Source organism: Micropterus salmoides, unplaced genomic scaffold (genome assembly GCF_014851395.1).
Source record: "Micropterus salmoides isolate LMB-PRFRI ecotype aquatic unplaced genomic scaffold, ASM1485139v1 Ms_hic_scaffold_10, whole genome shotgun sequence".
Taxonomy (NCBI): Eukaryota; Metazoa; Chordata; class Actinopteri; order Centrarchiformes; family Centrarchidae; genus Micropterus; species Micropterus salmoides.
Window position 1 is genome coordinate 21,402,208 of NW_024040041.1, and position 27,107 is coordinate 21,429,314.

The 27,107-nt window shown below is 42.1% G+C and overlaps 5 protein-coding genes across 7 annotated transcripts in view; 3 read left to right on the top strand and 2 right to left on the bottom strand.

Moving 5' to 3' along the window:
* The first annotated feature begins 1,700 nt into the window (after window positions 1–1,700).
* Window positions 1,701–6,179, top strand: dnajb1a (DnaJ heat shock protein family (Hsp40) member B1a). Its single transcript, XM_038709976.1, has 3 exons — window positions 1,701–2,305; window positions 3,058–3,638; window positions 3,803–6,179. Exons 1-3 carry the CDS (start codon window positions 2,095–2,097, stop codon window positions 4,031–4,033), a joined length of 1,023 nt encoding a protein of 340 aa, XP_038565904.1. The 5' UTR covers window positions 1,701–2,094; the 3' UTR covers window positions 4,034–6,179.
* Window positions 6,180–7,514: 1,335 nt separating this feature from the next.
* Window positions 7,515–12,105, top strand: gipc1 (GIPC PDZ domain containing family, member 1). Its single transcript, XM_038709977.1, has 7 exons — window positions 7,515–7,743; window positions 8,186–8,753; window positions 8,838–9,023; window positions 9,168–9,348; window positions 10,451–10,563; window positions 10,665–10,746; window positions 10,844–12,105. Exons 2-7 carry the CDS (start codon window positions 8,454–8,456, stop codon window positions 10,993–10,995), a joined length of 1,014 nt encoding a protein of 337 aa, XP_038565905.1. The 5' UTR covers window positions 7,515–7,743; window positions 8,186–8,453; the 3' UTR covers window positions 10,996–12,105.
* Window positions 12,106–13,113: 1,008 nt separating this feature from the next.
* trim35-12 (tripartite motif containing 35-12) lies at window positions 13,114–16,182 on the top strand. The gene is made up of 6 exons (XM_038709947.1): window positions 13,114–13,935; window positions 14,111–14,206; window positions 14,737–14,967; window positions 15,055–15,077; window positions 15,175–15,293; window positions 15,488–16,182. Exons 1-6 carry the CDS (start codon window positions 13,318–13,320, stop codon window positions 16,045–16,047), a joined length of 1,647 nt encoding a protein of 548 aa, XP_038565875.1. The 5' UTR covers window positions 13,114–13,317; the 3' UTR covers window positions 16,048–16,182.
* LOC119896522 (C-factor-like) lies at window positions 16,154–19,801 on the bottom strand. The gene is made up of 6 exons (XM_038709985.1): window positions 19,658–19,801; window positions 19,362–19,416; window positions 19,035–19,222; window positions 18,725–18,886; window positions 18,488–18,598; window positions 16,154–16,353 (listed from the first exon to the last, which is right to left on the bottom strand). Exons 1-6 carry the CDS (start codon window positions 19,799–19,801, stop codon window positions 16,240–16,242), a joined length of 774 nt encoding a protein of 257 aa, XP_038565913.1. The 3' UTR covers window positions 16,154–16,239.
* A 729-nt stretch (window positions 19,802–20,530) lies between these two features.
* LOC119896486 (potassium channel subfamily T member 2) overlaps window positions 20,531–27,107 on the bottom strand; it is a 36,937-nt gene continuing 30,360 nt past the window's right edge. For 2 of the 3 annotated variants that reach the window (XM_038709928.1, XM_038709930.1), the window contains 11 exons: window positions 26,951–27,056; window positions 26,694–26,866; window positions 26,128–26,199; window positions 25,792–25,926; window positions 25,558–25,669; window positions 24,542–24,643; window positions 24,361–24,444; window positions 24,141–24,269; window positions 23,324–23,669; window positions 22,293–22,377; window positions 20,531–22,192 (listed from right to left, as the gene is read on the bottom strand). In XM_038709928.1, coding sequence (XP_038565856.1) covers window positions 22,075–22,192; window positions 22,293–22,377; window positions 23,324–23,669; window positions 24,141–24,269; window positions 24,361–24,444; window positions 24,542–24,643; window positions 25,558–25,669; window positions 25,792–25,926; window positions 26,128–26,199; window positions 26,694–26,866; window positions 26,951–27,056 — 1,462 coding nt within the window. In that variant the 3' untranslated portion in view covers window positions 20,531–22,074. The remainder of the gene's footprint in view (window positions 22,193–22,292; window positions 22,378–23,323; window positions 23,670–24,140; window positions 24,270–24,360; window positions 24,445–24,541; window positions 24,644–25,557; window positions 25,670–25,791; window positions 25,927–26,127; window positions 26,200–26,693; window positions 26,867–26,950; window positions 27,057–27,107) is intronic. The other variant, XM_038709929.1, reaches the window with a different exon arrangement.

Below are 27,107 nucleotides of genomic sequence, written 5' to 3' on the forward strand. Positions count from 1 at the left end.
TTTTTGGTGGGAGGAGGGTAAATAAAATGCTGACTGGGAGAAGATCAAAGATGCCTTTCGTCGCACAGGGTCAACTGATCATTACACATAGCCAACTGCATATCTATATTCTAAGGTCTATTTATAACCGGTAGGAGCAGACCAAGCCAGCAGCAGCAAGCAGCAGTATCACTGTTTGCATTCCAAGATCATTTGTGAAACCAGAAAAATCCCTGTGCTAAACCTAATCCATTTTAAACTCTGATGACCAGAAAGACAACAATGAAGAGAAATAATCTCAAATATATGCTAAACTGGACAAACTTCTTTTTCAAAGGTGGTAACAGTTTGATCTGACACAAGAGGAATGGGACTCCAGGGGCTCACTTATCCTCAGAGTGTCGTGGTTAGAGGAACAGTCATTTATGCTGTTTGTAGATACAGTGTCACATTCACAAGTTATTTGAGTTGTCTGAAGCTTCTTCAAAATACCATGTTCCTAATTTAATTGAAGATTTGACATTAAAAGAAGAGATAAATGTAATCTAAGAAACTTTAGATAGTGATGTTTGTAAATGTATTACTTACTATAATGATTCTAATCTCTTAATTTCATTTCAACTGAGCATTTGTTTTCCTTTCTGGGAACTGCAGATGGTGAACACAGCAACAGCAACACTTGAAACTGTGTCAGAAAGCTGTTGATTTGATTACATGCTAATTTTAGAATCTGCAAATTCTGATTAAAGAGATGATAACTGATCCTGCACCCTCTGCAGCACTTGTACACCTACTGAGTAAGGTAACAGGCTGGTTAAATCCAGACACCAAACACTCTGGACATAACTTATTTCAACTTGTCCCCTCTGGTAGGCGCTGCAGAGCACCAGTGAACAACTTCCCACAAACTAACACACCCACGAACAATTCATTTAGCCACCCAAGCAAGGTCTCAGAGCAATCCTGTGAAATCACCCTGCAATACCAAATCGCCCTCACTGCACTTACACACACAGTACACACACACACACACACACGTACACACACACACACGTACACACACACACACACGTTCACACATACACAATTTGAGATACTTGTACTGTACTTCACTCTTATCTTTTTATGCCACTTTATAGAACTTTATTGTTGTACTTTTTACACTACAATTCTTTGACAGCAACAAGTAGAGCTGAAACATTGAAAGACTGATTTACTGCTGTTCCTTTCATTATTTTAGGAAGAATTTTAATTTATTTTTATTCATTTAGAATTTTGGGCTATTGGTTGGACTAAAATAAACACTGTGAAGGTGTCACTTTGGGCTCTGGGACACATTTCTCAATATTTTCAGAATTTTTACAAATCAAACAATCAATTGATAAATGGAGAAAATAATCAGCAAATGGGGTCCTATTCGAAATAGTTCAAACTTAGCTCCACCTTAACTACAACAGTAAATCCTGTTTTTATAGTAATGCATGAGTAATAATAAATTAATTATATAATGTATACTAATAACAGTCACAGGGAACTTTTTTCTGCATAATGAGTACTTTTACTTTGGATACTTTAAGGACATTTAGCTGATAATTGCAGCCTACAGTATGTAAAGTGAAGCCCCTGGCCGTAAGGGCAGTAAAAGCGTCACCGCTTGCGCATGCGTATATCGAAAAATGATAGCGGCTCAAGCGAAACCGGAAGTTGCCGGAGTGAATCATCTCGTCTCGATAGTGATGACACACATCAGCAGCACCAGCTTCTTCCAGAAGTTTCCTCGCACGGTTTACAGCTCGGCGGCAACACACGGACGGTCCTTCGTGAACACGTTGTTTTAAGCAGCGTGGTTTAAATTAAGTGACATCTCTTCTCCTCGTGTCAGTGAAGAGCAGAAACTTGTCCACGGACTGTGGCAAGTGAGCTAACCTTGACAGTTAGCTAACGTTATCCAGCTATTGTCCGCAGCAGTGACATCTGCGGCGGCGGCGGCGAAGCCCGTTAACTATTAGCCGTACACGGGACATGCTGTGTGTGCTGTAGGCACTGAACAGAAGCTGAAGCATCTACGCTGACAATGTCTTTATGAAGTGGAAGAAGACGTGACCGGTCATTGTAATGGGTAAAGATTACTACAAAGTGCTCGGAATAGCCAAAGGTGCCTCCGAAGATGAGATAAAAAAGGCGTACAGAAAACAGGCCCTGCGCTATCATCCTGACAAAAACAAGTCTCCCGGAGCAGAAGATAAATTCAAGGAGATTGCTGAAGCCTACGATGTCCTGAGTGATGCCAAGAAGAAGGACATTTATGATCGCTTTGGAGAAGAAGGTAACTAAGCTCCTCTTCCCCGCAACCTGCATACGGTTTTGTAGTTTGTGCAACTACTTTTTCGTGCAACTTGTGATTCAGCAAACCCCACATTTCAAATTATGTTAAGATCTCATTGATGCATCGTACTAATCGATCACTGCTGTTTCTGGCATCTTTCTACACAAGTAACCAGACAATGAAGAGGGGTGTGTGTGTGTGTGTGTGTGTGTGCACAATGGGTGCAGAACTTACTGGAAACCGCGAGTTCTTGCCTGACCTCTCAGTCTGAAACTTGTGGCTTTAAAATACACATATTTGTGCCTTTAGCCTGCAATGTTACAGTCTACATTCTTCATATGGTGCAAATACAGATATCTGACTTTTAGGCGTTAAAAAGACACATTTATGAACTGTAGCATTATGATCATTATTAGTCTTGGAGTTAATAAATACTTTCATCATCACATTATTCATTGGATTTTTGTGGAGATTGATAAATTTACTGGTAAAATTAACAAAGGTGAGCTTGTTAATGTTAAGTTCTGAAAGTTGGAAAAAGTCTGATAACATTATGTCAAAACAAACAACAAAATCTTTTGTTAAGGTTTTGTTGTTAGAGAACTGTGGAAGATCTATGTTGGTGATGGTTTCAAAATTACCTCAAACACACATATATATACATTCGTGGGTACTGACATGTCATAACCTACCTGCTTAGGTATCATTTAAGCTTGGCGTCCTTCTGTGCTTTATGTCTTCCTCCTCTTTAGGATTAAAGGGTTCAGCTGGTGGTGGAGGTGGCGGGCACAGCGGTTCAACATACAACTACACCTTCCACGGAGACCCTCACGCAATGTTCGCCGAGTTCTTCGGTGGCCGCAGCCCTTTCGATCATTTCTTCCCCCAGAACGGGGATGATATGGACATCAACGACCCCTTCGGAGCGTTTGGCATGGGGAGAATGGGCGGCATGGGTGGGTTTCACAGGTCCTTCAAATCCCACCAGGGAGGCCATCACAGAACACAGGAGAAAAAGAAGGACCCTGCCGTGGTGCACGAGCTGAAGGTGAGCCTCGAGGAGGTCTTCTCAGGCTGCACCAAAAAGATGAAGATTTCCCGCAAAAGGCTGAACCCGGACGGCTGCACCATGCGGAACGAGGACAAGATCTTAACAGTCGACATTAAGCGCGGCTGGAAGGAGGGGACCAAAATCACCTTTCCCAAGGAGGGAGATGAAACTCCCGCCAACATTCCTGCAGATGTGGTGTTTGTAGTTAAAGATAAACCCCACCCGGTGTTTAGAAGAGAGGGCTCAGATATAATTTATCCTGCAAAAATATCACTCAGAGATGTAAGTAAACACTGATGTCACAAAATATCACTCAGACACAAATTTTTCGACAAAATAAATGCGTGTTCCAGTAATAATTTAACTAAACATGCTGATTAACCGAATATTAGTGGCTGTATCTGTCTCATCACCTTGTTTTCCATCCTCTCCCCGTCTCTCTCCAGGCACTGTGTGGATGCACAGTCAGCGCCCCGACACTGGACGGCCGGACCATCACTGTGACCTCCAGAGATGTCGTCAAACCTGGAATGAAAAAGCGAATCGTTGGAGAAGGGCTCCCTCTCTCCAAGTGCCCTGAGAAGAGGGGGGACATGATCTTGGACTTCACAGTAAAATTTCCTGATAAACTGGGCCAAAGCACTCGAGATGCACTCAAACAGGTCCTTCCACTGTGACATGAAATACTCAAAGTTTTAGGTCGACATTTCCAGTGACGATTGAGGCTCAGGGCAGATTTGGTTCCAGCTGTGTTTAATTTGACTGTCTGAACACCAAATCCAGTATCTCACCCAGTATCTAGTCAGTTTGATGATTGTCTGAAGACTTGAAAACTGACAGAACAGCTGATTTTATATGTTTCGGCCAAAATACACTGCTGCTGAACGGCGCTCGCAAAACAGCCGCCCCTATTATTTTCTATGTACAACCCCACACACCACGCTGGTCGACGCCATGCCCTGTGACACTTTACACTACAGCCCTATTTCCAGCCTCGCCGCCCCTACAGACCTTATGTACTTGTTGCTTGCTTTTCGCTGTAGTTTTAACAATTTCACTTGTGCCTGTATCTACAAGGCAAAAATCAATAACTTTCCCTCTCTCCCTGCTTTTACATCCCGGCTCCCGTGGCAGCTCGACCTCCTCACCTCTCGCTGTTGCTGTCTCTCTCTTGTGTGTGTAGAACAATGGTGTGTGTGGTCGGCGCGCTCCAGTGTGGCGCTTCCTATTGGTGCTAGAAGTGGCACTTCATGCACGACACATGTTTTGCACTTTAAGTAACAGCCTGCCACCATGTCAGCTTCAAGGAGTAAAAGTAGATAATAGAAAGTATATATATATATAATGATGCAAGGTTGAAGTGACAGCTTTTGGATTGGCTGCAGAGTGTTCTTGTTTAAATGTTTGTCGAATTGCACCACTTGAACATGTAATATAGTAAGTGAGGATTTGGTGTCACAGCAGCTGTTTTAAGGAGCGATTTAAGGTAGCATGCAGACAGCTAATTAACAATACCTCAGGTGCAGTGATACATGCTCGAACGTTACTATAACTACATTATTCAACAGGACATAGTTTGGGTTGTCGCTTTTACAAACACAAGTGGATCCTGAGAAATAGCAATGTACTGCTCTGATCCACCAACATTGACTTTATGAAGCTGGTCAGTTTCGATCAACGTAAAATACACTTTAAATTAAAAAAATTTTTTCTGTCAATTCAATGTTTCATCTACATAATCACAGTGGGCCACAATCTCTGGATGGACTAAAACTATATAATTAAAATGTGCTCAAGTCTAAAATTAGACTTACATGTGACGTGTATGGACGTCTACAAGAAGCAGGAAGAGATGTAATTCCAGGAAGTTCCCCGCAGTGAGGTAGCATTAAACAAATTTTAAATTCAGTTAAGAGAGAAATATCTACAGATATCTGAGTAGATGTATCGAAAGATAAATAAAATCCCAGGTGTTTTAAAATGGTACATTTAGCAAAATGTTCACTTTTACGACATCTTGTTTACCCGGAGCTTATTACTTATGTAAAATTTTTGTGGGAAGACTTTTTGTGCCAAATAAGAGTGTGTGTGTGTGTGTGTGTGTGTGTGTGTGTGACTGACAAACTACCAAAACCTTGAAGTTATTGTTGTATTGTAGTGCTTATATAATCTAAAGCTAATCTAAAGTTATTTATTCTATTTTTTGCCCAACATGGTATAAACCTGCTGCAGTCCGCACCTTAAAGGCCTGCAGAATATGTTTGATTTATTATTGTCTTATAGCGCGTACCTGACAGGATTCACTCCAAGATGTACAATATCTGGAAATACATCTGGAATGTAGTTCCACAGTCCAGTACGCGAAAAAAATCCACTAGGAGCTATGTCACATTCAGCCCTGTGCACCTTTTGATTGTAGTGATGAAGGCAGTTAGTAAATCAGTTGGTTCACTTTCACATTTTAAGTATTTTTGGTGTCTGTGTGACTGTTACCTGCTGGAGTTTCACAAACGTGGTTTAATATGTATGTAGAGACATGTAGTCTCTGTGATGTGTAGCTTTTTTTGTTTAAAAAAAGGATATTTGCATTTTCCCCTTGCAAGCATTTTCCCTTCTTAAGGGAAAGACCATTATATTTGTTTTTTCTTCTTTTTGATGTTTTGAAATTCCTCAGGTTGGGATTCAAGATATTTTGAATTGGTAATGTGAGGGGACATTTTAATAGAACTTTCATATGCTGTGATGATTTGCATTGACTGGCTAACAAATGTGGTCTACATGTTTTAGTTGTTACATAATTGTAATTAAAGTCCTTTTCCCAAACCCTTGATTCAAATATCTGAAACATGAAGGAGCATTCACTGTATTTATGATCTCTATTCTGCATAGTGGGCCTTAATTAATACACTGTTTGTCTTTACGGATCAATAAACGTAAATCGTTAACACCCTCAATACGAAAGAGTTGGACAGAACTAAAACAATACAACTGAGCTGAGATTGAAAGCTAATTGTATTTTATGCAACATGATCCATTAGAAGCAACATATATATTAAAATGCACCTTTTGTTATAAAACCAAATTGAAAGAGGCTGTCCACAATTTGTGGCGACCGCCCCCGCCGCCTCAAAAAAAGGTTTTAAATCATCAAAGTATTTTAAATCACATTTCTCAAGTGGCTACGCTGTTTCCTGATAACAGGGAGGTGACATATGTATTTACTGAACTTATACAACGTGAACAAAGCTTTTAAAGATAATGATATTTGTCTGTTTCCAAATGATAACATAATTTAAACTTATGCTTAATTATGTTACATTGACACAAACAAGCTACGTACCTGTCATCGTGTTCAAAACAGTCATGTTCATGCACTACCCTCTAGTGGCCATAGTGAGTAACAACATGCTTAATTCCGCCTTGTTTTATTTTGAAGGGTTTTACCGGAAGCATCACTGTTATTGTGTCTTTCTTGCCACTACTGCCATTGCAAGTCCTCACTGTGGCCGTTAGAGGGCTGAACAAGTCGTGATTGGAACTATACGAAGACTTTGTCAAAACTAAATACACGTATTAGAAGAGATAAATACAGCAAGTTATTAATAACAATCCTTGAATCGCTTTCAATGACAGTTGAGATGTGCAAGTATCCACTGAATCCCATCTACAGTACTGTGTACGTTTACTAGCTTGACTGTCAAGTCCGTCACCATAGCACAGTAACACTTCCGGTTATAACCCTTTAAAAATAACGTTCTTTTCAGTGGACAGGCGTTATCCATCGAGACTACCAGAGATGATTGTATACTCAAAACTATAAGCGTACGTATTACAAACATCACCTCTTTGTCTCTTAAGGCAGACAAAGTTGCATGCTCACACTTTGTGGACATGTTTAGACATGGCCCTTAACCTTAGTCGTACTCTCCAGTTTATGCCTCTAATATTATGATATTACTTGAACTTTGACACAACACTAGGCTAACTTAAAGCTCCTCTAAATGAATATAAAAGTAACGTAAAATAGCACGCTCACGCTCATGACTCACACCCTCTTTATTCTCTCGCTGAAGCACGAAGTACAGACTTTACAGCAATTGTTCCACTGGGAAGTTGGGATTTACGAGGAAACCTGAAGGCGTCAGTGTTCCACCCCTGCTGGGCTGGCAAAGAGCTAAATCTACAGCAGCATACCGACACACAGATACTGTACTAACCCCAATCTGCCCCGGCCAAGTAAACCTGTCAGGAGTAGACGAGCAAAAGCTAATTGGACTTTCTCTGCAGGCGTAACGTTATTTTTTGAGAACTCACAGCAGCACCGTTAGCAGGCTAAGCTAGCAGGGCTAACAACAGTTAACGTTAGTTAGCTAAAACTCCTGCTCCGGTAAGAATGACTGGCCTGCCATGTTTACTCACGCCTGGTCACATTTAGCGATCATTTATCAAGCTAGCGAACTAACCACGCTGTTAACGTACTACTGAGAGGCATTATCAGTCAGTGATTTAACTAGCATCCGTTTTCAGTAGCTACGTGCTAAGCTGCTTGCTGCCTAAGAGTTGTCAGTGTTTGTGTTGTTAGAATTGAAAGAGATGTGGAAAATGTGCCTCCCAGCTAGCAACTAACATTAGCGCTGATGTCCTGACTGTCCAAGCTAATGCATAACGTTAGAGACACGACTAATTGAAACCTTTCTTTAATGTTACCAACATTAACGTTATACACTACTCTGAGGAAATGTTAGGGCAATGCTGGGATAACTGAGATGTCACTGCTTTGGTAACGTTAAATATATGAAAATGAAAGAGTTTCTGTCTCTGTTTTACAGCTGAAGACCACCCACTGCAGGGTGCTGGACTTGACACATCCGACTATGTAAGCTGCTCTGATGAGTGGACTTGTAAATCCGTACAGCGCCTGGTTAAGACAGCTCTCAAGCTGGTCTGGAGGACCGTACCTTTACTGTGACATATAAACATCTAACAGACCTTCAGGTGATTTGGCTGGACAGGTGTATGTTGGCCTGGATTGGAGCATAACTCCCCAGAGCAGCCTCCTCCCTTCCCCCTTCCATTGCTCTACCTGTAAAGACTACTATGCCTCTGGGGTTGGGAAGAAGGAAGAAGGCGTCCCCGTTGGTCGAGAATGAGGAAGCGGAGCCTATCCGCGCAGGTCTCAATGTGCCAGGTATGGATGGCCTAGATGGGGGTGTTGTGGGGCTGGGAGAAGGTGCCACCTCTGAAGGTCTGCCTCCTCCACCTAGCAGCATGCGACCTCGCCTCATCTTCCACACGCAGCTCGCTCACGGTAGCCCCACAGGCCGTATTGAGGGATTCAGTAATGTGCGTGAGCTCTATGCCAAGATTGGTGAGGCCTTTGGGATACCACCGTCTGAGGTGAGTCATTGTGATTCTGATAGTGATCGATGTGAGGAAAAAACAGGCATTATGGTACATCTTACCTGATATTTCTCTTCACAGGTTATGTTTTGCACGCTGAACACTCACAAGGTGGACATGGATAAACTGTTGGGAGGTCAGATTGGGCTGGAGGACTTTATTTTTGCCCACATTAAAGGACAGCGTAAGGAAATAGAGGTGTACAAAGGGGAGGATGCACTAGGGTTGACCATCACTGATAATGGAGCTGGCTATGCTTTCATAAAGGTGAGAAATGTTAAAATGACCTAGAAAAATTATTTCTTTTGACAAGGATCCACAGGAGACTGCAGCACAGAATATGAAATGTGAATAAATTCCATGTGGTAGGGAGAGAGCAATGAGTTGAATTTTGAGTTTTGCTGTTTTCAGAGAATCCGCGAGGGAAGCGTCATCCACCAGATCCAGGTCATCAACGTGGGTGATATGATCGAGTCTATCAACGGCCATCGCCTGATTGGGTGTCGACACTATGAGGTGGCCAAGATGCTGAAGGAGCTGCCAAAAGGGAAGGAGTTCACCATCAAGCTGGTGGAACCTCTCAAGGCCTTCGGTAGGTGTGGTAGGAGGAGGAGTCTGAGCGACAGCCTTAATCGTGATATTTGTTACAGTCTCGGATGTTGTGTGGCAGCAAACTTCACCAGAGCATCGTCTGCTCTCTCTGGACAATCACTCAGCACACGCTGACTTACTGGAATAGTCTTAACTGTCACTGATTGCAAATAATACTGTCTCATGTGACTATGAAGTGTTATTTAAGACCTCATTGAGTTTCAGTTGCCATACTACATGATTTTTACATCTTATTTTGGTTCTTAGTACTGCTCCAAGAGTTATGGTTGATAATCTAAAATCTCATTGCATAAAATTAATAGACACGAGTCTGACTTAAAGTGCCCTTGCTTGCACATATTAAGCATAGTGTAGCATATTAAGCCATTTAGGTGCCCTCTGGGTTTTCAGTCATTTCCTTCAAATTACATTGACTTGCCTAAAAGGAGGTATTGTGGGCTAAGAAGTGTGACAAGGCATGCTGTTCAGCACTGTAAAAGGTGGAGAATACCAGGAGGAAATCAGGAGGTATCTGTAGCCTTGTTTCTGTCAACCTTTTTTTTTTTTTTTTATGCACATTTTGTTGTATTGCATTAGAAAAGGTTGATGGAAACGGCAAAAAAAAAAGCTTTTGTGCTCGCTTGAGGTGGTTTTTGCTTTTGTAAAAAAAAGAGAACGCACTAAATGGGAGATGGAAACACTTGCTAAATAGGCTCTGACGTAGCAAACATGTAACTCACAACTGATCAGCTGTTTTCGCTGTTGGCGTCTGGCCGGATATTCTCATAACAGACGGAGACATGGCTGATAGCAAATTGCCTGCTTGAAACACATTCCTCAGAACCTCTCTCCATTCTATAATCTATTGTACTGGTTTTGTTTCTGGTTTGCAACCAATTCTTCCTGTTTATTACACCCATGTGTAACGTCATCTACTGACGTAACTACGCTTCACCGTAGCCTCGTTTAATCGCTCCAAACCAGCTGTTTATATTGTGTGTTGTGTATATATTATGTATTTTTTTTTTTTTTTGCGACAGTCCACTTAAAATTTGCATGACAATTAGATGTAAACATAGCTTGTGTTTAATTATTGTGTGTAGATATGATCAGCCAGCGTTCTGGAGGGTCCAGGTCAGCATCAGGGGTGCAGCTGGGGACTGGAAGAGGAACTCTGCGGCTGCGCTCTAAAGGTCCCGCGACTGTGGAGGAGCTGGTGAGTGTGTTTACAATCCCTGTGGACTAATAAAGGGTTGTTTAGAAAACATAATTGTGTATCATTGCCTGAGTCTGTGTGTTGGATTTTCTTCACTCCAGCCCTCTGCGTTTGAGGAAAAGGCCATTGAGAAGGTGGATGACCTTCTTGAGAGCTACATGGGCATCAGAGACAGCGAGCTGGGTATGTGTGCTGGTTGTTACAGCTGTCAGAATAAGTTTGTGTCACTTGCTTGTTTCGTGTTCACTAAATGTTCTCTGACCTCCCTCCGTGTCCACAGCGGCAACTATGGTGGAGCTGGGAAAGGACAAAAAGAACCCGGATGAGTTTGCCGAGGCTTTAGACGAAACCCTGGGAGACTTCGCCTTCCCCGATGAGTTTGTTTTCGACGTCTGGGGTGCCATCGGCGACGCTAAGGTCGGGCGTGTGTAAGCGCAGAAACTAATGGAGCAGAAGAACCTGTGTGTGTGCGTGACACCCACAACATTCAGCACTACTAGGAAACACAACACTACCGTCATGAGTTTTTTATTTTTTATTCCAGTGTATACTTTTAATTTAAGAGTGCTCCCTTTTGGGAGACTCTGCCTAGACAAAGAGGATAATGCCAGTTAATGGGAGTAAAAGGTGACAGTGATGACTTCCCAAGTGCTTTTTTTTTTTTGTCTTCCGGCTTTTTCCAGAAACTACAAGCACGAGTCACATGACCCTCGCATGTCATTGTTGTAGTTGCTGTCAGTGGAACAAGTACAGCACAAGTCTCTAATATGGGAGAAATGAAAGACAACAGCTAACACAAAGTAGATCTTTGATACTTAACAGAAAACAATGTGATTTATCCCCCACGTCGCACTGTGTTGCACTGCACTGTAAAGCAACAACAGAAGTGAACAGATATTGCACCGTGCCACACCTGGTGAGTGGCACAGTTATTGCACAGTACAAGGCCTCCCTGAGTTACAGTGTCGCCCTAAAACACTCGATGTTACTGTTACGGATCTGTTTTACAAGCATGTGCTGGTATATTTTTATCTTCATAATGAATTCTGCTGGGTTTGTTCTTTTTTTTTGGGAGGGGTAAAAGAAAAATAATTGTAGTTACAAAAAGGGTCAAAGTAAAGTGTAGCTCACTAATAAAAAAGTCAGAGGTGGTTAGGTGTTTGCCGTTAACACACTCCGTGCTGTAATGAACTGCAACACATTCCAGTCTCACTTTCATACATTTGACAGTGTTACAGAAAATCAGTGTTACTGTGTTTAATTGAATAATTAATTGAAATGATAATGCGAAGTTGGTTTCCAGGTTTGTGGATTGTTTTACTTTTTTATTTTTTTTTTTATAGCTAGTGTTTTTACATAAAGTGATGTGATGTCTATTTTAAAACCATTTTGTGTGTGTGTGTGTGTGTGTGTGTGTAACAGATGAAGAATTTGAACCTGTGTTGCGACTACTTTATTGTTTTTGAAGAATTACAGAAGGCAGTATTAAAGAAGAGAGAGTGACGAGGTGGGGTAGTTGTGTTAAAAAAAAGAAAAAAAAAAGAGAGAGAATAGGAATCTGTTAAGAACAAAATGCCTTTTATTTCTTCTCATTTCATGCATTTTATACATTTTTCGTTAGAAGTATGCATTCTGGTGCATGGTGCTGAAAAATCAAGTATCCTGTCATTGGGAGCAGAATGATACCAAACGACTTCCACCATGTGTTGGAGTGACTTGTGTTCATAGAGAGGAGAAACAGGCAATGCTGCACCAACCACCAGGCCTAGGTGAACACGTGTCTTAAAACGTCTTAGTGTTAACCTTTTCCACTATATCTAAATGTATAAATCTATTTTGTAGTTTTGTTTCATTCTTCAGAGTTAATGAGCATATAAACGGGTTATGTAATGAAACTGATGCTAGAAGACTAACACTGAGAAGACCACATTTTGTCTGATGGCTTTGTATTACACTGTTGTAAATGTCCAATTATAATGCAATAATAACATCGACATGGCAGTCCCCCCCCCCCCCCCCCCTTTCCCTTTGACCTTTCCTTAACACAGTGCTTTGCATCACAAAATGTGTATTCGATCGGATTGTCCGACACTGTCTGCTGTTAAAATACAATACTGTGATCTGCAGGAGTGTTTTCCAACATTCCACCCCTGGGCGGGCATGTTTGTGTTTCTTCTCACTGTGTCCCCCTGAAATATACATGACATTTAACCGGTGAAGTCATTTTGGGTGTCAGCAGGCCTTCAGAGGTAACGTAATAAGATACACTTTGGTAAACTTGATAGTGCCGTCAAGCTCAGCAGGGTCACCTCCAGGCCTCACGTTTTAATCAAGGAAGATCTATCTCAGTGCACCCCTAAATACCTTTTTTTTTGCAGTCTGTTTAGATTATAAATGTTATAATAAAGTTTTATGCAGCTGTTTTGAGTTCTGTTTGCCTTGACATGTCCTGCTATCATACCTCCTGTATTTGATTTTCCTTTCATTCAAAAATAGACCAAAAACTGCCTGAGCACTTTGTTGCTTTTTCTATAAAGAAGAAAACATGCATTTTCGACTCAGCTGGAGTCGTCCCTGTTACACAGAGCTCTGGGGTGGCTGTTAGATGAGGGATGGCGACGTCCTTTATTTACTAGAAGTGACGTAAACCTGTTCTTCAAGTCACTGTTGATCTGTAACTCGCACATAAACTGGGTCCAGATTACTCTACGGACACTGCAGTCAGAGAGGAGCACTTTGGTGAACTTGCACTTTATGCAACAAACAACCACAGCTATAAAAGCAGCCCCCCGCCAACAGAAACCGGCCATGGCGCTGCGCCCACGTGCTTCCTCTCAACCTGGAAAACTTTCTTTTCTCCAGAGTCCCAAGGTGGCTTCGACTCTTCGACCCCGGGCTGTTTCTTCGCAGTCAGGCTCCATGTTGGAAGAGGAGCTGTCTTGTCCTGTCTGCTGCGAGATTTTCAAGGACCCCGTGGTGCTTAAGTGCAGCCACAGCTTCTGCCGAGTCTGTCTACAGCAGTTCTGGAACAAGAAGAAGGCCAGGCGCGAGTGTCCCATCTGCAGGAGGAAGTGCCCCCTGACGGAGCCCACAGTGAGCCTGGCGCTGAAGAACGTGGCTGACACCTTCCTGAGGGAGCAGGAGCGCAAGACGGCCACAGCTGGGACAGGGACAGAGGCTGGGGCCAACGGGGCAGGGGAGGGGGCAGGGGAGCAAGCAGGGACGGTGGAGGAGCGCTGCATCACACACGGGGAAGTACTCAAGCTCTTCTGTCTGGATGACTTTGAAGTCCTCTGCTGTGTGTGTCACACCTCGAAGAAGCACCAGGGACACAGAGTGTGTCCCTTGGAAGAGGGAGCTCAGGACCTTAAGGTAAAGTCTTCTTGTTTAGCTGCAGTTTGTTAACAGATTACATTTGTTCAATCATTAGTGTAATTCACTTTTTTCACAGCCATGCAGTAAAACTCAGTGGATATCGCTGAGGTCCTTAGACACCAAATTTGATTGCAGGAATTTGCCCGACACTTTCTCCACTTTCACCCTTTAGGCAGAGATGAAGCAAGAGCTGATACCTCTGAAGAAAAACTTGCGTTGCCTGTATGAAGCCAAGCAGGAGTGTGATGACACAACCGTGCACATCAAGGTATCAATAAACACAGCGATCATGAAACACTAGGGGACCAGCATGACCGCTGGCTTCTCAAGCCAAACGCTGTTAGTGTATAAACAAAGGTGTCAGAGAGGCCACCTAGTTTGCTTTTGGAGTTCAAGTTCTCAGATTGGATCTTAATGTTTTTGGGAGAGAGCTACAGTCTTTGTAATTTAGGGTTTGCTTCAAAAATAAGAATACAAAGTCTGTACACGTTTTAGAAAGGTTTTTTGTTTTGCTTAACCCAAAACAAGAGCGGCTTTATAATATATTTTAAAGGGATGCTAGACTGATATCGAGAAAGGTTATGCCTTTAGAGATACCAAATACAGAGAATGAGGAAACTGTAGGGCCAAAATAGGTTGTGATAAATCTGAGTAAAGGTAATTATACCTTACTGAAAAATGTCAGTCCCAAAGTTGTACTGTGGCTAAACAGAGGCTGACAAAGATAAGTACATTACAACTCAGCATCTGTCACATTGTCATACATTCACTATTTCCGCGTTGATCCATGTGTGCTAGAACCAGACTCAGGCCACAGCAAAGCAGATCAAAGCGGAGTTTGAGCAGCTGCGAGAGTTTTTGCAGAAGGAGGAGACAGCGCGACTGGCTGCCCTGCAGCAGGAGGACCAGGAGAAGAAAGAGCTGGTGAAGAAGAAGTCAGAGAGCATCACCAGCTGTATCCTCACCTTCTCTCACGCTATCATTGCCATTGAGAATGAGATTGCTTCCAGTGATGCTCTCTTCCTTAAGGTAAGAGAGGTTTTTTTTAAAATAAATGTTTCTCTCTGAATTCCTTTGTCCGTGCAAACACTTTGCAATCCTCTCGTTTGATTTCAGAATTACACCAACACAAAGAAAAGGTAAGCACTTTCCTATCTTCTGCATCTGTTTAGACCAGATTCAGCTTGCTAATTGTTCAGAATTGGTTCATTCCTGTGTGTGACATTCTCCTCACAGAGTACAGATCCCACACAAGGATCCAGGAAAAGTGTCAGGTGCTCTTATAAATGTGGCCAAGCATGTCAGTTCCATCAAGTACCATGTATGGGAGAAGATGGTGGAGCTGGTTCAGTACAGTAAGTGCTCACTTGACTCTGTGTGAGACGTTTGGTCACTATAGTTGTTTTGGAGCAGGTATTAGTCAATTAGTAGTTTGAACCTGAGGAAGACCAGTGTGTGGTCAATATGTGCTGGCCTTGTTTTTGATCATGTAGGTGTGTCAGTGGAGGCTTTTCAAAATCACAGTCTGTTTGTTGTCTTTCTCTTTTAGCACCGATTACCCTGGACCCCAACACTGCCTACTCCTGGCTGTCCCTCTCCCCAGACCTGACCAGTGTCACCAACAGTGGATCCCTCCAGCAGCTCCCGGACAATCCTGAACGTTTCGGCCACTTTGTGTTCGTGCTGGGCTCAGAGGGCTTCACTTCGGGCTGCCATGCCTGGGAGGTGGAGGTGGGCGACAAGTTGGACTGGATGCTTGGGGTGGTCAAGGAGTCCATCGACAGAAAAGGCCGTATCTCGGGCTGTCCTGAGGGCGGTTTTTGGATGATCTCGCACTACGATGGCAAGTACTCGGCCATGACGAGGCCCAGCACCCCGCTGCATCTGGAGGGAGAGCTGACCCGAGTCAGGGTGCAGCTGGACTTCGACTCCGGAGAGGTGATCTTCTCCAACCCTATTAGCATGACGCCCATCTACACTTTTACCGACTTCTTCACCCAGAAGATGTATCCCTTCTTCTGCCCTGGAGCCAACATAAATGGCAATAACCCCAACCCACTTAAGATCTGCCCCGCCAAGGTGGTTGTGTGGAACAGTGCGACATGGTGATTTGAGGATGCCTTACAAAGGCCATTAAGCAAACTTAAGAAATTTAAGCAGACGATAGTTATAATCAGTGCATGCGTGTGTGTAAAATGACCACATTACAAGCAAAGTAATTATAACAGGTATTGGTTTATTTCACTTGGGTGTATTTGGTGAATGACTGCTGCCGATTAAACACAAAGTGGTTGTTTAAAGCTACCAGGGGATGGTCTTGCCTTTATAATCCAGGAAAGCTCCATTCTGCTTCTCAGTCAGGGAAGAGATCACACTAAGCATCCCCTGCACACTCTCCTGAGCATCAATGTCCCCCTGGTCGGAAACACACAGTTAACATGAGGGCTCACACAGGACGGGAAATCTCCTTTTAGTTTGACAAAAGGCAGAAAAACTAATGTTTGTACCCACAGACCAGTTATAAACTCTACAGCTGCACTCATACCAAAAGCAAAGTAAGTGATTCAGACTCCCCCCTCCAAAAATTTGACACAGAACTGTTTTTCAGTGTCAGTGTAAACAGGAAAAAAAAACATTCTCAATCTGCAATTTTCAGTCCTGACCTGGAGCCCTTTGAAATGTAATCAGTATCTGATTTATGGCAACATGACTTATGTGTTTATGAGGGACAGTAAAATGTTGCAAAACTATTTAAAATGACATGCCAATAAATAAATACATTATATATATATACAGTGGGTACGGAAAGTATTCAGACCCCTTTAACAGTTTCACTCTTTGTTTCATTGCAGCCATTTTCCAAAAATCAAAAAAGTTCATTTTAGTTCTCAGTAATGTACACTCAGCACCCCATCTTGACAGAAAAAAACAGAAATGTAGAAATTTTAGCAAATTTATTAAAAAAGAAAAACTGAAATATCACATGGTCATAAGTATTCAGACCCTTTGCTCAGTATTTAGTAGAAGCACCCTTTTGATCTAATACAGCCATGAGTCGTTTTGGGAAAGATGCAACAAGTTTTTCACATCTGGATTTGGGTATCCTCTGCCATTCCTCCTTGCAGATCCTCTCCAGTTCTGTCAGGTTGGATGGTAAACGTTGGTGGACAGCCATTTTCAGGTCTCTCCAGAGATGCTCAATTGGGTTTAAGTCAGGGCTCTGGCCGGGCCATTCAAGAACAGCCACGGAGTTGTTGTGAAGCCACTCCTTCGTTATTTTAGCGGTGTGCTTAGGGTCATTGTCTTGTTGGAAGGTAAACCTTCGGCCCAGTCTGAGGTCCAGAGCACTCTGGAACAGGTTTTCGTCCAGGATATCCCTGTACTTGGCCACATTCATCTTTCCCTCAACGTCTTCCATTTGAGGATTATGGAGGCCACTGTGCTCTTAGGAACCTTAAGTGCAGCAGAAATTTTTTTGTAACCTTGGCCAGATCTGTGCCTTGCCACAATTCTGTCTCTGAGCTCTTCAGGCAGTTCCTTTGACCTCATGATTCTCATTTGCTCTGACATGCACTGTGAGCTGTAAGGTCTTATATAGACAGGTGTGTGGCTTTCCTAATCAAGTCCAATCAGTATAATCAAACACAGCTGGACTCAAATGAAGGTGTAGCACCATCTCAAGGATGATCAGAAGAAATAGACAGCACCTGAGTTAAATATGAGTGTCACGGCAAAGGGTCTGAATACTTATGACCATGTGATATTTCAGTTTTTCTTTTTTAATAAATTTGCAAAAATTTCTACATTTCTGTTTTTTTCTGTCAAGATGGGGTGCTGAGTGTACATTACTGAGAAATAAAATGAACTTTTTTGATTTTTGGAAAATGGCTGCAATAAACAAAGAGTGAAAAAAATAAAGGGGTCTGAATACTTTCCGTACCCACTGTGTGTATATATATATATATATACACACACACACACACACACACACACACACACACACACACACACACACACACACACACACACACACACACATTAAAAAGAAATTGCTGTGCAGGGTCAAAAGAATCTCCATTTCACAAGGATCAATATTCTAATGCAGTTATCCCTCCTATGACACACTGGGAGACACCAGCAGACTTCAACAAGTTCTAAGTGACCTTAAACCTTCGTATACTTCTGCACAAGCGTCCCTCAAAGAAGGCAGGCATAAGCAAGTCTGAAAGATACATGCGATAGTTATGCCATATCTTGAACAACTGAATTTGAATGTGTAAAACAAAACTTTAATATTAAGTTTTATGAATGTGATTTTGCCTACTACTAATAGTACTACTAATATTTTCTTTTGCCATTTTGAGAAAGCCCAACGAGTAGCCTACATTAACACTCAAAGCTAATGTGTGAGAAATGTGAAGTCATGCAACATGATGTTAATGTTGTGCTTCTCAATTAATAAAGTAAACTATCATTCACTCTGGTCCCTCTATACTGGTTCATTGTATCCTTTATAACTAGAGCATTGAGGTAAAAAACGCAGACTCACCCCCTCTCCTCCCATGTCAGTGCGAACCCAGCCAGGGTGCAGCGCAGAAACCAGGATCTCATCCATCTTCAGCTCCTCTGCAGCACACAGTGTCAGCATGTTCAGACCTGCCTGTGAAGAGAAGAGAGGAAGGAAAAGGAGGAGACTTTTTTAGGTGAAGGGTGAACAGTTCCGCTCGATGGATGTAACATGAAGAGTTTGAGTAGCAGGTCACAGTGTTAGCAGGTTGTCACTCACCTTGCTGATGCGGTAGGAGATGGCAGGGAGGAAGGAATATGACTCTTTTACAGATTCCATTGAACCTAGAAGTGCGGAGATTCCTATGACTGCTGCTTTACTGCTCGACATCCCAGACATCTTACTGGCCTTCGCTGCTGCACGAAGGTGAGGCAGGAACTCCTAATGATGCAATAAGGTCAGTGAGAGGAAACACAAAACAATGTAGAGCAGAAGAGCACCACCCAATTTCCTTCTTTTAAATGGAAAAGAAAATGCAGTATTGAAGTTCTGTGTTTCAGACATGACACATGATCTTCCTCTCCCTTACTTTAATGATGTTCATAGGGCCAATGACATTGGTGTCAAAAGTTATCTTCATGTCCTCTGGACTGGTTTCCTGCAGGGTGCCTTTGGCCAGGAACCCTGCGTTGTTAATCAGCAGGTTGAGACCTCCTGTCCCCACCAGAGAGTCCACCTGCTGGGCGCTCTGCTTTATGCTACAAAGGTCGGTGGCGTCTGACAGAGAGATTAAAAAGTGGAGCATCATCAGCATTGGTCAACAGCAGACAGTCAGATAAATATCACAACACAGCGTTATTCATAGAGGCAAGGCCAGTGTGTGTCCAGACATGGGTGCAGGACGGAGAGCTTGTACCTAGTTGGATGATAGAGATGATGTTAGGATGCTTCTTTGCCAGTGTCCTCAAGGCCTGTAAATACACAGAGAAGACAAGTTTGTAATTCAGGAGAAGCAAAGAATACAGCACACAGTTGATCACTTGGACTTACTTATCTGTGCAGGATTTCTGCTTCTTCACAGCCCTATCAATCACTGCAGCTTTGTGGTTTGCGAGAGAATTTTATTTTTTTTCCTGTACGTAATTTAGGGAGTAGAAACACAGTCATTTGATGAGGAACTCAATGAGGCACAGAGTAAATAAAGACTCTCACCTCAGCCCTGGGTCCATCGGGGTTCCTGCAACAAGCAAACAGCTTTCTTACTGGATGGGGGGCCTCAAGCATTTGCTTAACCATCTCCAGGCCCAGGCCTCGGTTTGCTCCTGTGATCAGCACACTGACTGGTTGCGCCGCCATTTCCTCTGCTTCAATTTGCACAGTTCTCTGCCTGAGCTCTTATACGCCTTGTTTGTTGAATGTCTGGTTTTTAGCCTGGCCACACCCACATTCTTCAATCGCAGCGTGTATATTCCAGCTTCCGTTCCACCTCAAACATTGTGACAAGTCAGGCATGTGTAGGGCTTAGCTCACATACTGATAAGATGAAGATGTGATTATGTTTAAACACGCTGGATGAAGAGAATGAGTGAAGTTCATGTTCGGCTTTTCACAGCCCTGAGCACAACAGTGCAAAGCAACACAAACAGCAAAGTCCAGTGAGCTGACCTCTAGTTAAAAATACACTCTCCATTTTGTCCACACAGACTTACCTACCATTAGACGTGAAGCAATATATTAGACTTTGATAATTTACCTAATGAAAATGCATAAATGAACTGAAAAAAGACAGTATTGAGTGGTTGTCGGTGAGCTTGGGGACATTACATTAGATGAATTAGAGTCATTTAGTGTGAGTCATACAGTGTGGATGTGTAGAGGCAAAATAACTCAGGAATGTGAGCTTGGTAGGGTAAACCACACAAAAGGCACACTGTGTCAGACAATCAAGTGATACACTTAGAATTAAAGAAATATTTTGACTACTCTGATGTCATGTGGTTTTACATCTAAGTGAAATCATCAGAAGAGATTCTAGTTGTAGTTGCAAAAACTGACACCAAAACAGGAATAAAAGCAATGACAAGCTATAATGACTGAATTTAATATATACATATTTTCATTTGTTATGATGGCACTAAAGCTACAGCAGTGGTGTTGGCAGGGATGCCAGTTAACATTCCCACCACATGGCTGCACCATTTCTGTGTGAAACGGCACATTCAGGATTTCTGACAGAAGATTTACAGAGGCTTGCAAATCCTTGGTATACAAACGCCATAAATGTCCACCCTAACAAGTAATTTACTTCAATTTAACAGATTGGAATCTCACGTTTCTTTTAACAACTGAAAATCTATTAGATAAGGTAGACTAGGCTGAAAAAACAAGCAGAATAATCTACTGGCACATTTTTCACTTGCATTCAGAAAAATTAGTTTCTGGCTGAACACCAAATTATAGTATAGATTTTAATTCTCAATTAGCAAATAAAATACTTGAAAAGTGGATATTTATTGCAGTGTACAATAAATACAGCAAATATTTAATTGCAAAGCTTATAAATCGGCTTCAAAACTGAGAGCTGAATCAGCACTTCTCTGACACTGTCTCAAAAATGTTAAGTTATAAGCTTCACAAAGGTAGTATTTACTGCACGGCTATTGTACTGGTTGGTATTATATTATGATATATGCTCCTGTTATTTTGTCCACCCCCTGCATCTCTAACATGCATGTCAGCAAAAGCAAGCTGGTGGCAGGACGGCTCACACTGACTGACAGAAGCAGAGAGAGTGGGACTTTAAGAAAAAACAGGCAAACAATAAACTCAGGAACAGATTTGTTCTAAGAGAACTCATATAACTGAAGACACATACTTCAGACATCAATGTGACTGAATGCCCTGCAGTGACGATTCATGTTTGTTGTATATTTATGTTCATTATTGAGACTCATGCTCTTTGGATTCCTCCGCTGCTGGTGAGCGTAAAACAAATGTGTGCGTTTGACTGTGTAAGCAACAGGTAAAAAGTTTCAAAAAGGCTTTATGAAGAACCCCCAAAAAACAATAAAACCTCACAGGGTGTGTGCACTGTAGTGTAATACCTCCAACAACATTACGTGTGACAAAACGCACCTACGACAAAAGAGAGGGACACACAAATAAACATCCCTTGACTTTCATTTGACAGCAGATTCCTTTGGCTGTCCAGATACAATTGGCAGTGTCTTGCTCTTGATCCATAAGCATACATACACATTCATTCACACACTAGCGCATACGTACAGTACACACACACACACACATACACACACACTGCATGTACATGATGCAGTACATAACATGCACATACACAGATATAAATACATACAGTTTTTCATTAAATGCACTTCTGTGTCCACAGCTCTCCATTTTGAAAATAGCAAGGTGCATAAATAAAACATTCCCATTGTTACAGAAAAGGTCCATGCATGTCCGGCACCTCTGAGTTCACCAAGACTGAAGAAAATACAAGAGCCTTGTGGTATCTGGTTGCATCCCTTTCCGTCTCACCATTTCTTGATTGTGTTGTTGTTTTTCCTCTATCTGGCAGTGTTTTGACAGAAAATGGATGGGGTTTTTTTTGTCTCTCACAGATGGGTGCTGTCCTGCGTATCGAACCTGTGGCTCTCTGAGAGTCCGGCACTGCACTTCCTGCTGCTTCCCTGATTGGGTACCAGAGAGAGGGGGTCTGGTCTGATCAGGTACCTGCAGATGGGGGTAACAAATAGAGTCCTGTAATATTTGTAGTTTTTAGACTGTGTTCATTTTACAGTGCTATCAATTATATTTGGCGTTGTGTACTCACACAACATCGTGCAGCTCCAGTCTGGTGTCTGGAGAAGGGTTGATGAGGATATAAGACAGTCTGTTCCCTTGGTCTGTCATCCCATCTGACACAGGAAGAAAAGAGGTGAGTGAGGCAGAAAATAAAATAGGCACAGGATATACAGCAGGCTGTGCAACATCCGTACACACAGAACTGAGGATACGCAACTGTGAGTCACAAGACGGAAAGACAAATTTAGATAAAAATGAACACAAGCTGAATACATACAGACATACAACAGACAGTAAACAACAGAGGTGGAAGGTCCTTTACTTAAGTACCAATACACGCATTCAAAATCCTTATTTATAAAAAAAATTGTAAAAGTACATTACAATGACAGTACAGAAAGTACTGAGTTATATGTAATCATTATGTATGTGTACATGTATGTATATTTATATATATTTTTACTGATTGATTGATGTATTAATGCACATGTAGCATTTTATTGTTGTAGCTGTTTGAGTTTTTTTATATCACCATACTATATACTTTATGCAGTTCCCAAAATGGGGGTAATGATTAATGTTGTAAAAAGGAAGAAAAGAAGTTCTACTACACAAATTTGTATCATATTTATTTTTACTTTCCCTAATTGTTGCTTTTTTTGTTAAATATTGAATAATTTTATCTTGTAGACATCTAAAACTTGACAAGGGTATTCAAGAAAGGGGGTTACAAGTCAAAAAGGGTGGGAACCGCTTATTTAATCTTTAACAGTGTATTTAATTTTTTAAGCTCATCATTTATTTAAATCCTAATTTGTGAAGTAATTCGTGACTAGCAATCAAATAAACGTAATGGAGTAAAAAGTACAATATTTACTTCTGAACTGTAGAGGAGTAAAAGTATAGTATAGTATTGTATATACGGTACATATGGTTCAAGTACAAATACCTCAGAATTGTACTTGATTAAATGTATGTAGTTACATTCAACCACGAGTAAACCTATACTTTAAATCAGGAGCAGACTACTTTCACACACAAAAAATGATATGGCCTTACTGAATCCAGTTGGAGAAAGGCCCAGGTGTTTCATCCTGGTTCGCACCAGGGCGTTGAGTTCCTGTCTTTCTGAGCGCCGGAACAGGGTCAGTCTCTGCTGACTGATCCTCTCTGCCGCGCTGCCTGGACCCCCCTTGGCTGCATTAGAGCCCCGACCCCCCTTCCTGCTCAGCCGCCGTGCCCACTGCATGCTCTTCCTCCTGAGCAGCGGGTGGTCTGAGGAGTGGGAAGAGGTGGAGACGGGCTCAGAGGATGTGGAGTTCCGATGAGCACCGGTCCGGGACAAGAGGGGCTCTCTGGGTTCTCTGGTGTCCTCGTAGTCTTCCACTGTGATTGATACCTGGGACTGTGACACACAAACATGTCCACACATTCACAAACCTTTAATTTCCTTTCCTTATCAACCTGTTACTCACTTATTTTATTAAATTATTTCTTCACCAGTGATGACTCGGATTTCTCAAGATTAAGAGGAATTGATACTTTCTTATCATATTATAAATTAATAATCAAGGAGGGTTAAATCAATGAATAATCATTGAATAATGAACAAGATACCCTCTGTGGCATATAATGAATTTTACAACTAAACATCTTTTGTGTAACCAACATAACTAGTTTTTCCCGTTGACATCTCACATGTCAAACCAAAGATCTTACTGTCTTCATATCTGACTGTGTCTTCATAACTCAGCATACACTTGGCAAAACATGGACGGGCAGGGCTTTAGAGTCAAAGTTTGTTGACTTCAGTGAGCAGCCCAGTGACTTTAACCTGTGGATTTTGGCCTCAAAACTACTAACAGTAGCAGCTGACCTCAGAAACTGGAAGCTTATGTGCCTCTGTCCGGTAGATGCCAATTGGAATGTCTCCATTGGAGGAGCACAGTTTCTGGTATAGCCTGCCGTAGGTGCGGATCCACAGGTCGTCATCTGTGATTTTCATCTAGAAAAAAAAACAACACAATAAACAACCTCAGTTCAAGCTTCACAGTCCAAACGGACTGAATTCAAGCTGTTTGTTTTCGGCCACTTACAGCACAGAGGAAACCCGAGCCAGGCATGGAGTCTAAACCCAGTAGCAGTCTGGCGATGGAGATCATGTAGTCCTTCACAAATGACTTGCAGGAGAACATGGCACACATGTCAACAGAAAGAGATCATATTTGGCATTTTGACATTTTGGATTTTTCTTGTTCAGGGAAGAGTTTGAGATACCTGGTAGAGGAGAGTGTCCAGCATGCTGACACTGAACACCTTCCCTGCAGCGAAGGGCAGGCGGAACATAAACACCAGGTTGGACCCCTTCTCCCTTTCCTTCTGCAGATCAAACACAAACACACACACACACACACACACACACACACACACACACACACACACACACACACACACATTTTTCCCGATTACACTGGTCTTTGTAGAGATGAGATGATCTGATGAAAGTTGCTCAAAACCAGACTGTTTGTAAGCATCATCATGGAACCTGTGCCATAAAACTAGCATATTTTTCCTTTCTAAAATCATATTCATTTACAGATTCAAGCATCCAATTCAGCATGTACTCGGCAGAAAGCAATGTTAACACTCACGGCTAAAGAAGTTAATTCTCAAACTGACATTCATTCCCACAGCCAAATTACAGTTCCCAGTGCATTTGACTTGCATTGCCCAAACAAAGAAAAGGCTGGAAATCTACCAAATGTCCCTCCTGCTGCAAGGCGACACTGCCAGAAATTTCAAAAACAGTTCTCTCATAATAATGCTAATCCCTTTACTCATTTGCTGATAAATGTTATTGATGCCCAAGGCAAGTTTATTTGTATATTACATTTCAACAAGTCAAAGTGCTTTACATAAAACATAAAAGGCATTAATACAAAAGGGGGAAATTCATTAGTTGCCACATGGAGAACAATATTAACAACAGAAATTAAAAAAGGCATGGGGTGAAAAGAACAAAAACGACAAAGCTAAAATCAGTTAGAAAGGTCCACAGCAAAACTTTGTGTGGCAACAAATCTACCACTTTTCAACAAAACACGGCAACATTAGCAGTGATTCAATGCTTGTATTCCTAAAAAACAATAAGAATACTAAATAAAGGATGGCTTTTATAATACAACAGAGTCTACCACGTTTGTTCTCATTCCTTTCATTATGACCTCTGAAGTCTGTGTTGGGGGAAATGAGAAAGAAAGGAAATGGGGGTTTTGAGGGTATGAAGCTTTTACCTTTTCCAATTTGGACAGAGCTAGAGAGTAGTGGTCTTTGACTTTGAATTGCATAAAGCGCATGTTGGCAGGGTGGGTGAGCTCCGTGATGATACTAAGAGCTGGGAACAGTCTGGGAGGAAGAAGCACAGAGAAAGAGAGAAAATAATGGGTGAAAAAGGGATAGGGAACAAAATCAAGCAGAAAAACTAAGTTAATGTGTGAAATTGCAGAGTAAGTTTGGGCACTGCAGACCTGAAGAGCGTCTGGACATTGACGATGGTCTTTGCATCGGCCATGTAGTCCTCCTCTGCAATCATGGAGCTCTCCTTGTCAACCACCACCATAGTGTCTGCAAAAGTCACTCCGCATCGCAGCAAACTGTCGAGACTGTGGAGAGAGTGAGAGGGAAGGACGGGTAGGGGGGACATGATAAAGAAGAATAAGATTAGGGTTGAAGGGCAGGACTAATACAGAGTAAACTAGGTCATTTGAGAGGTGCAGAAGCACATAAATGAAAAAAGATCAAGGAAATAGTAAAGATGAAAAAGAGGAATATAAATAATGAAATCAGCCTGCAGTCTGCCTTACTTGTCGATGGAGCCCACTGTGTAGAACACCATGGGAAACCAACAGATTGCCTCAAGGAAGTCTGCTTCAGGTCTGAACCAATCAAAACACAAACAGACTTGAGATTCCAAACAGTAGAGATGTATGCATGCCATGATGAAGAGCTAACATCCCCAAAAACTCAGCCTGAGAAATACAACACAGCCAAATTGCCTGCAGAGAAAGCTGAAAATAACAGCACTACACTGGAGTGACTCAGCATTTTATTGCCTTTTTATTGGATTCCACTCTCATTTGGCTGACTGCATTTGTGTACCAGCCACAAAACACGACACAGGATTGTGGAACGCATTGTCCTGAAAGCATTAAGCATTTCACAAATCACGTTTACAGGGACCTTAAATAGCTCAGTTTTTCTCCTCCCCAGGCTATTTAAGGAGGAACCCATTTTACCCAGATTTGTAGCTTAGCTGCTGTGCTCATAGCAACAATTTTGGGCAATACTAACATGTAACCCATTTCAGTTTGAAGCTATGTTTACAAGCATGGCCACCGCATGACAACAAATAAAGTAGATGTGTCCTTACATGCTCTCTAGCAGCAGCACGATGGGGTTGAGCTCCTTTCTGGGTCGGTAGTACGCCCGTAGAGGCACAATGAAGTTGTACAGACCGTTCCCTGCGCTCTCCGCAGACACAATGATCAATTTGTTTTTGAAGCCATAGGAGCGGGCATCTTCAAAAAGGGTGTGGTGACAAGCCTAGTAGAGAAACAGAGTGGTGTCATCGTGGAGGATGGCAATGTGAACTTAAAATAAAGATAGCAAGCCTTTTAAATTCCATACCTTGTCCATGCGCAGGCAGCAGAAAGGCATCTTTTCTTGAAGAAGGTGGCACAATGTAGGCGAGCTGCCGATGTATGGAGAGTTCAGCGGGTATCCCTTCACCCATCTGTAGCAGAAGCCCTAAGTTACCTCTGAACAACTTAACACTTTAACATAA

Bases quoted from the DNA above. Each gene is read 5' to 3' on its own strand.
- dnajb1a (XM_038709976.1), top strand. From the start codon at position 2,095: ATGGGTAAAGATTACTACAAAGTGCTCGGAATAGCCAAAGGTGCCTCC. The intron at 2,306-3,057 runs GTAACTAAGCTC...CCTCCTCTTTAG, and splicing joins TGATCGCTTTGGAGAAGAAG to GATTAAAGGGTTCAGCTGGT. The intron at 3,639-3,802 runs GTAAGTAAACAC...GTCTCTCTCCAG, and splicing joins CAAAAATATCACTCAGAGAT to GCACTGTGTGGATGCACAGT.
- trim35-12 (XM_038709947.1), top strand. From the start codon at position 13,318: ATGCAACAAACAACCACAGCTATAAAAGCAGCCCCCCGCCAACAGAAA. The intron at 13,936-14,110 runs GTAAAGTCTTCT...TTCACCCTTTAG, and splicing joins AGGGAGCTCAGGACCTTAAG to GCAGAGATGAAGCAAGAGCT. The intron at 14,207-14,736 runs GTATCAATAAAC...CATGTGTGCTAG, and splicing joins ACACAACCGTGCACATCAAG to AACCAGACTCAGGCCACAGC.
- LOC119896522 (XM_038709985.1), bottom strand. From the start codon at position 19,801: ATGGCGGCGCAACCAGTCAGTGTGCTGATCACAGGAGCAAACCGAGGC. The intron at 19,223-19,361 runs GTACAAGCTCTC...TCTCTCTGTCAG, and splicing joins CATCTCTATCATCCAACTAG to ACGCCACCGACCTTTGTAGC. The intron at 16,354-18,487 runs GTGAGTCTGCGT...GTTTCCGACCAG, and splicing joins CTGACATGGGAGGAGAGGGG to GGGGACATTGATGCTCAGGA.
- gipc1 (XM_038709977.1), top strand. From the start codon at position 8,454: ATGCCTCTGGGGTTGGGAAGAAGGAAGAAGGCGTCCCCGTTGGTCGAG. The intron at 8,754-8,837 runs GTGAGTCATTGT...TTCTCTTCACAG, and splicing joins TTGGGATACCACCGTCTGAG to GTTATGTTTTGCACGCTGAA. The intron at 9,349-10,450 runs GTAGGTGTGGTA...TATTGTGTGTAG, and splicing joins GGAACCTCTCAAGGCCTTCG to ATATGATCAGCCAGCGTTCT.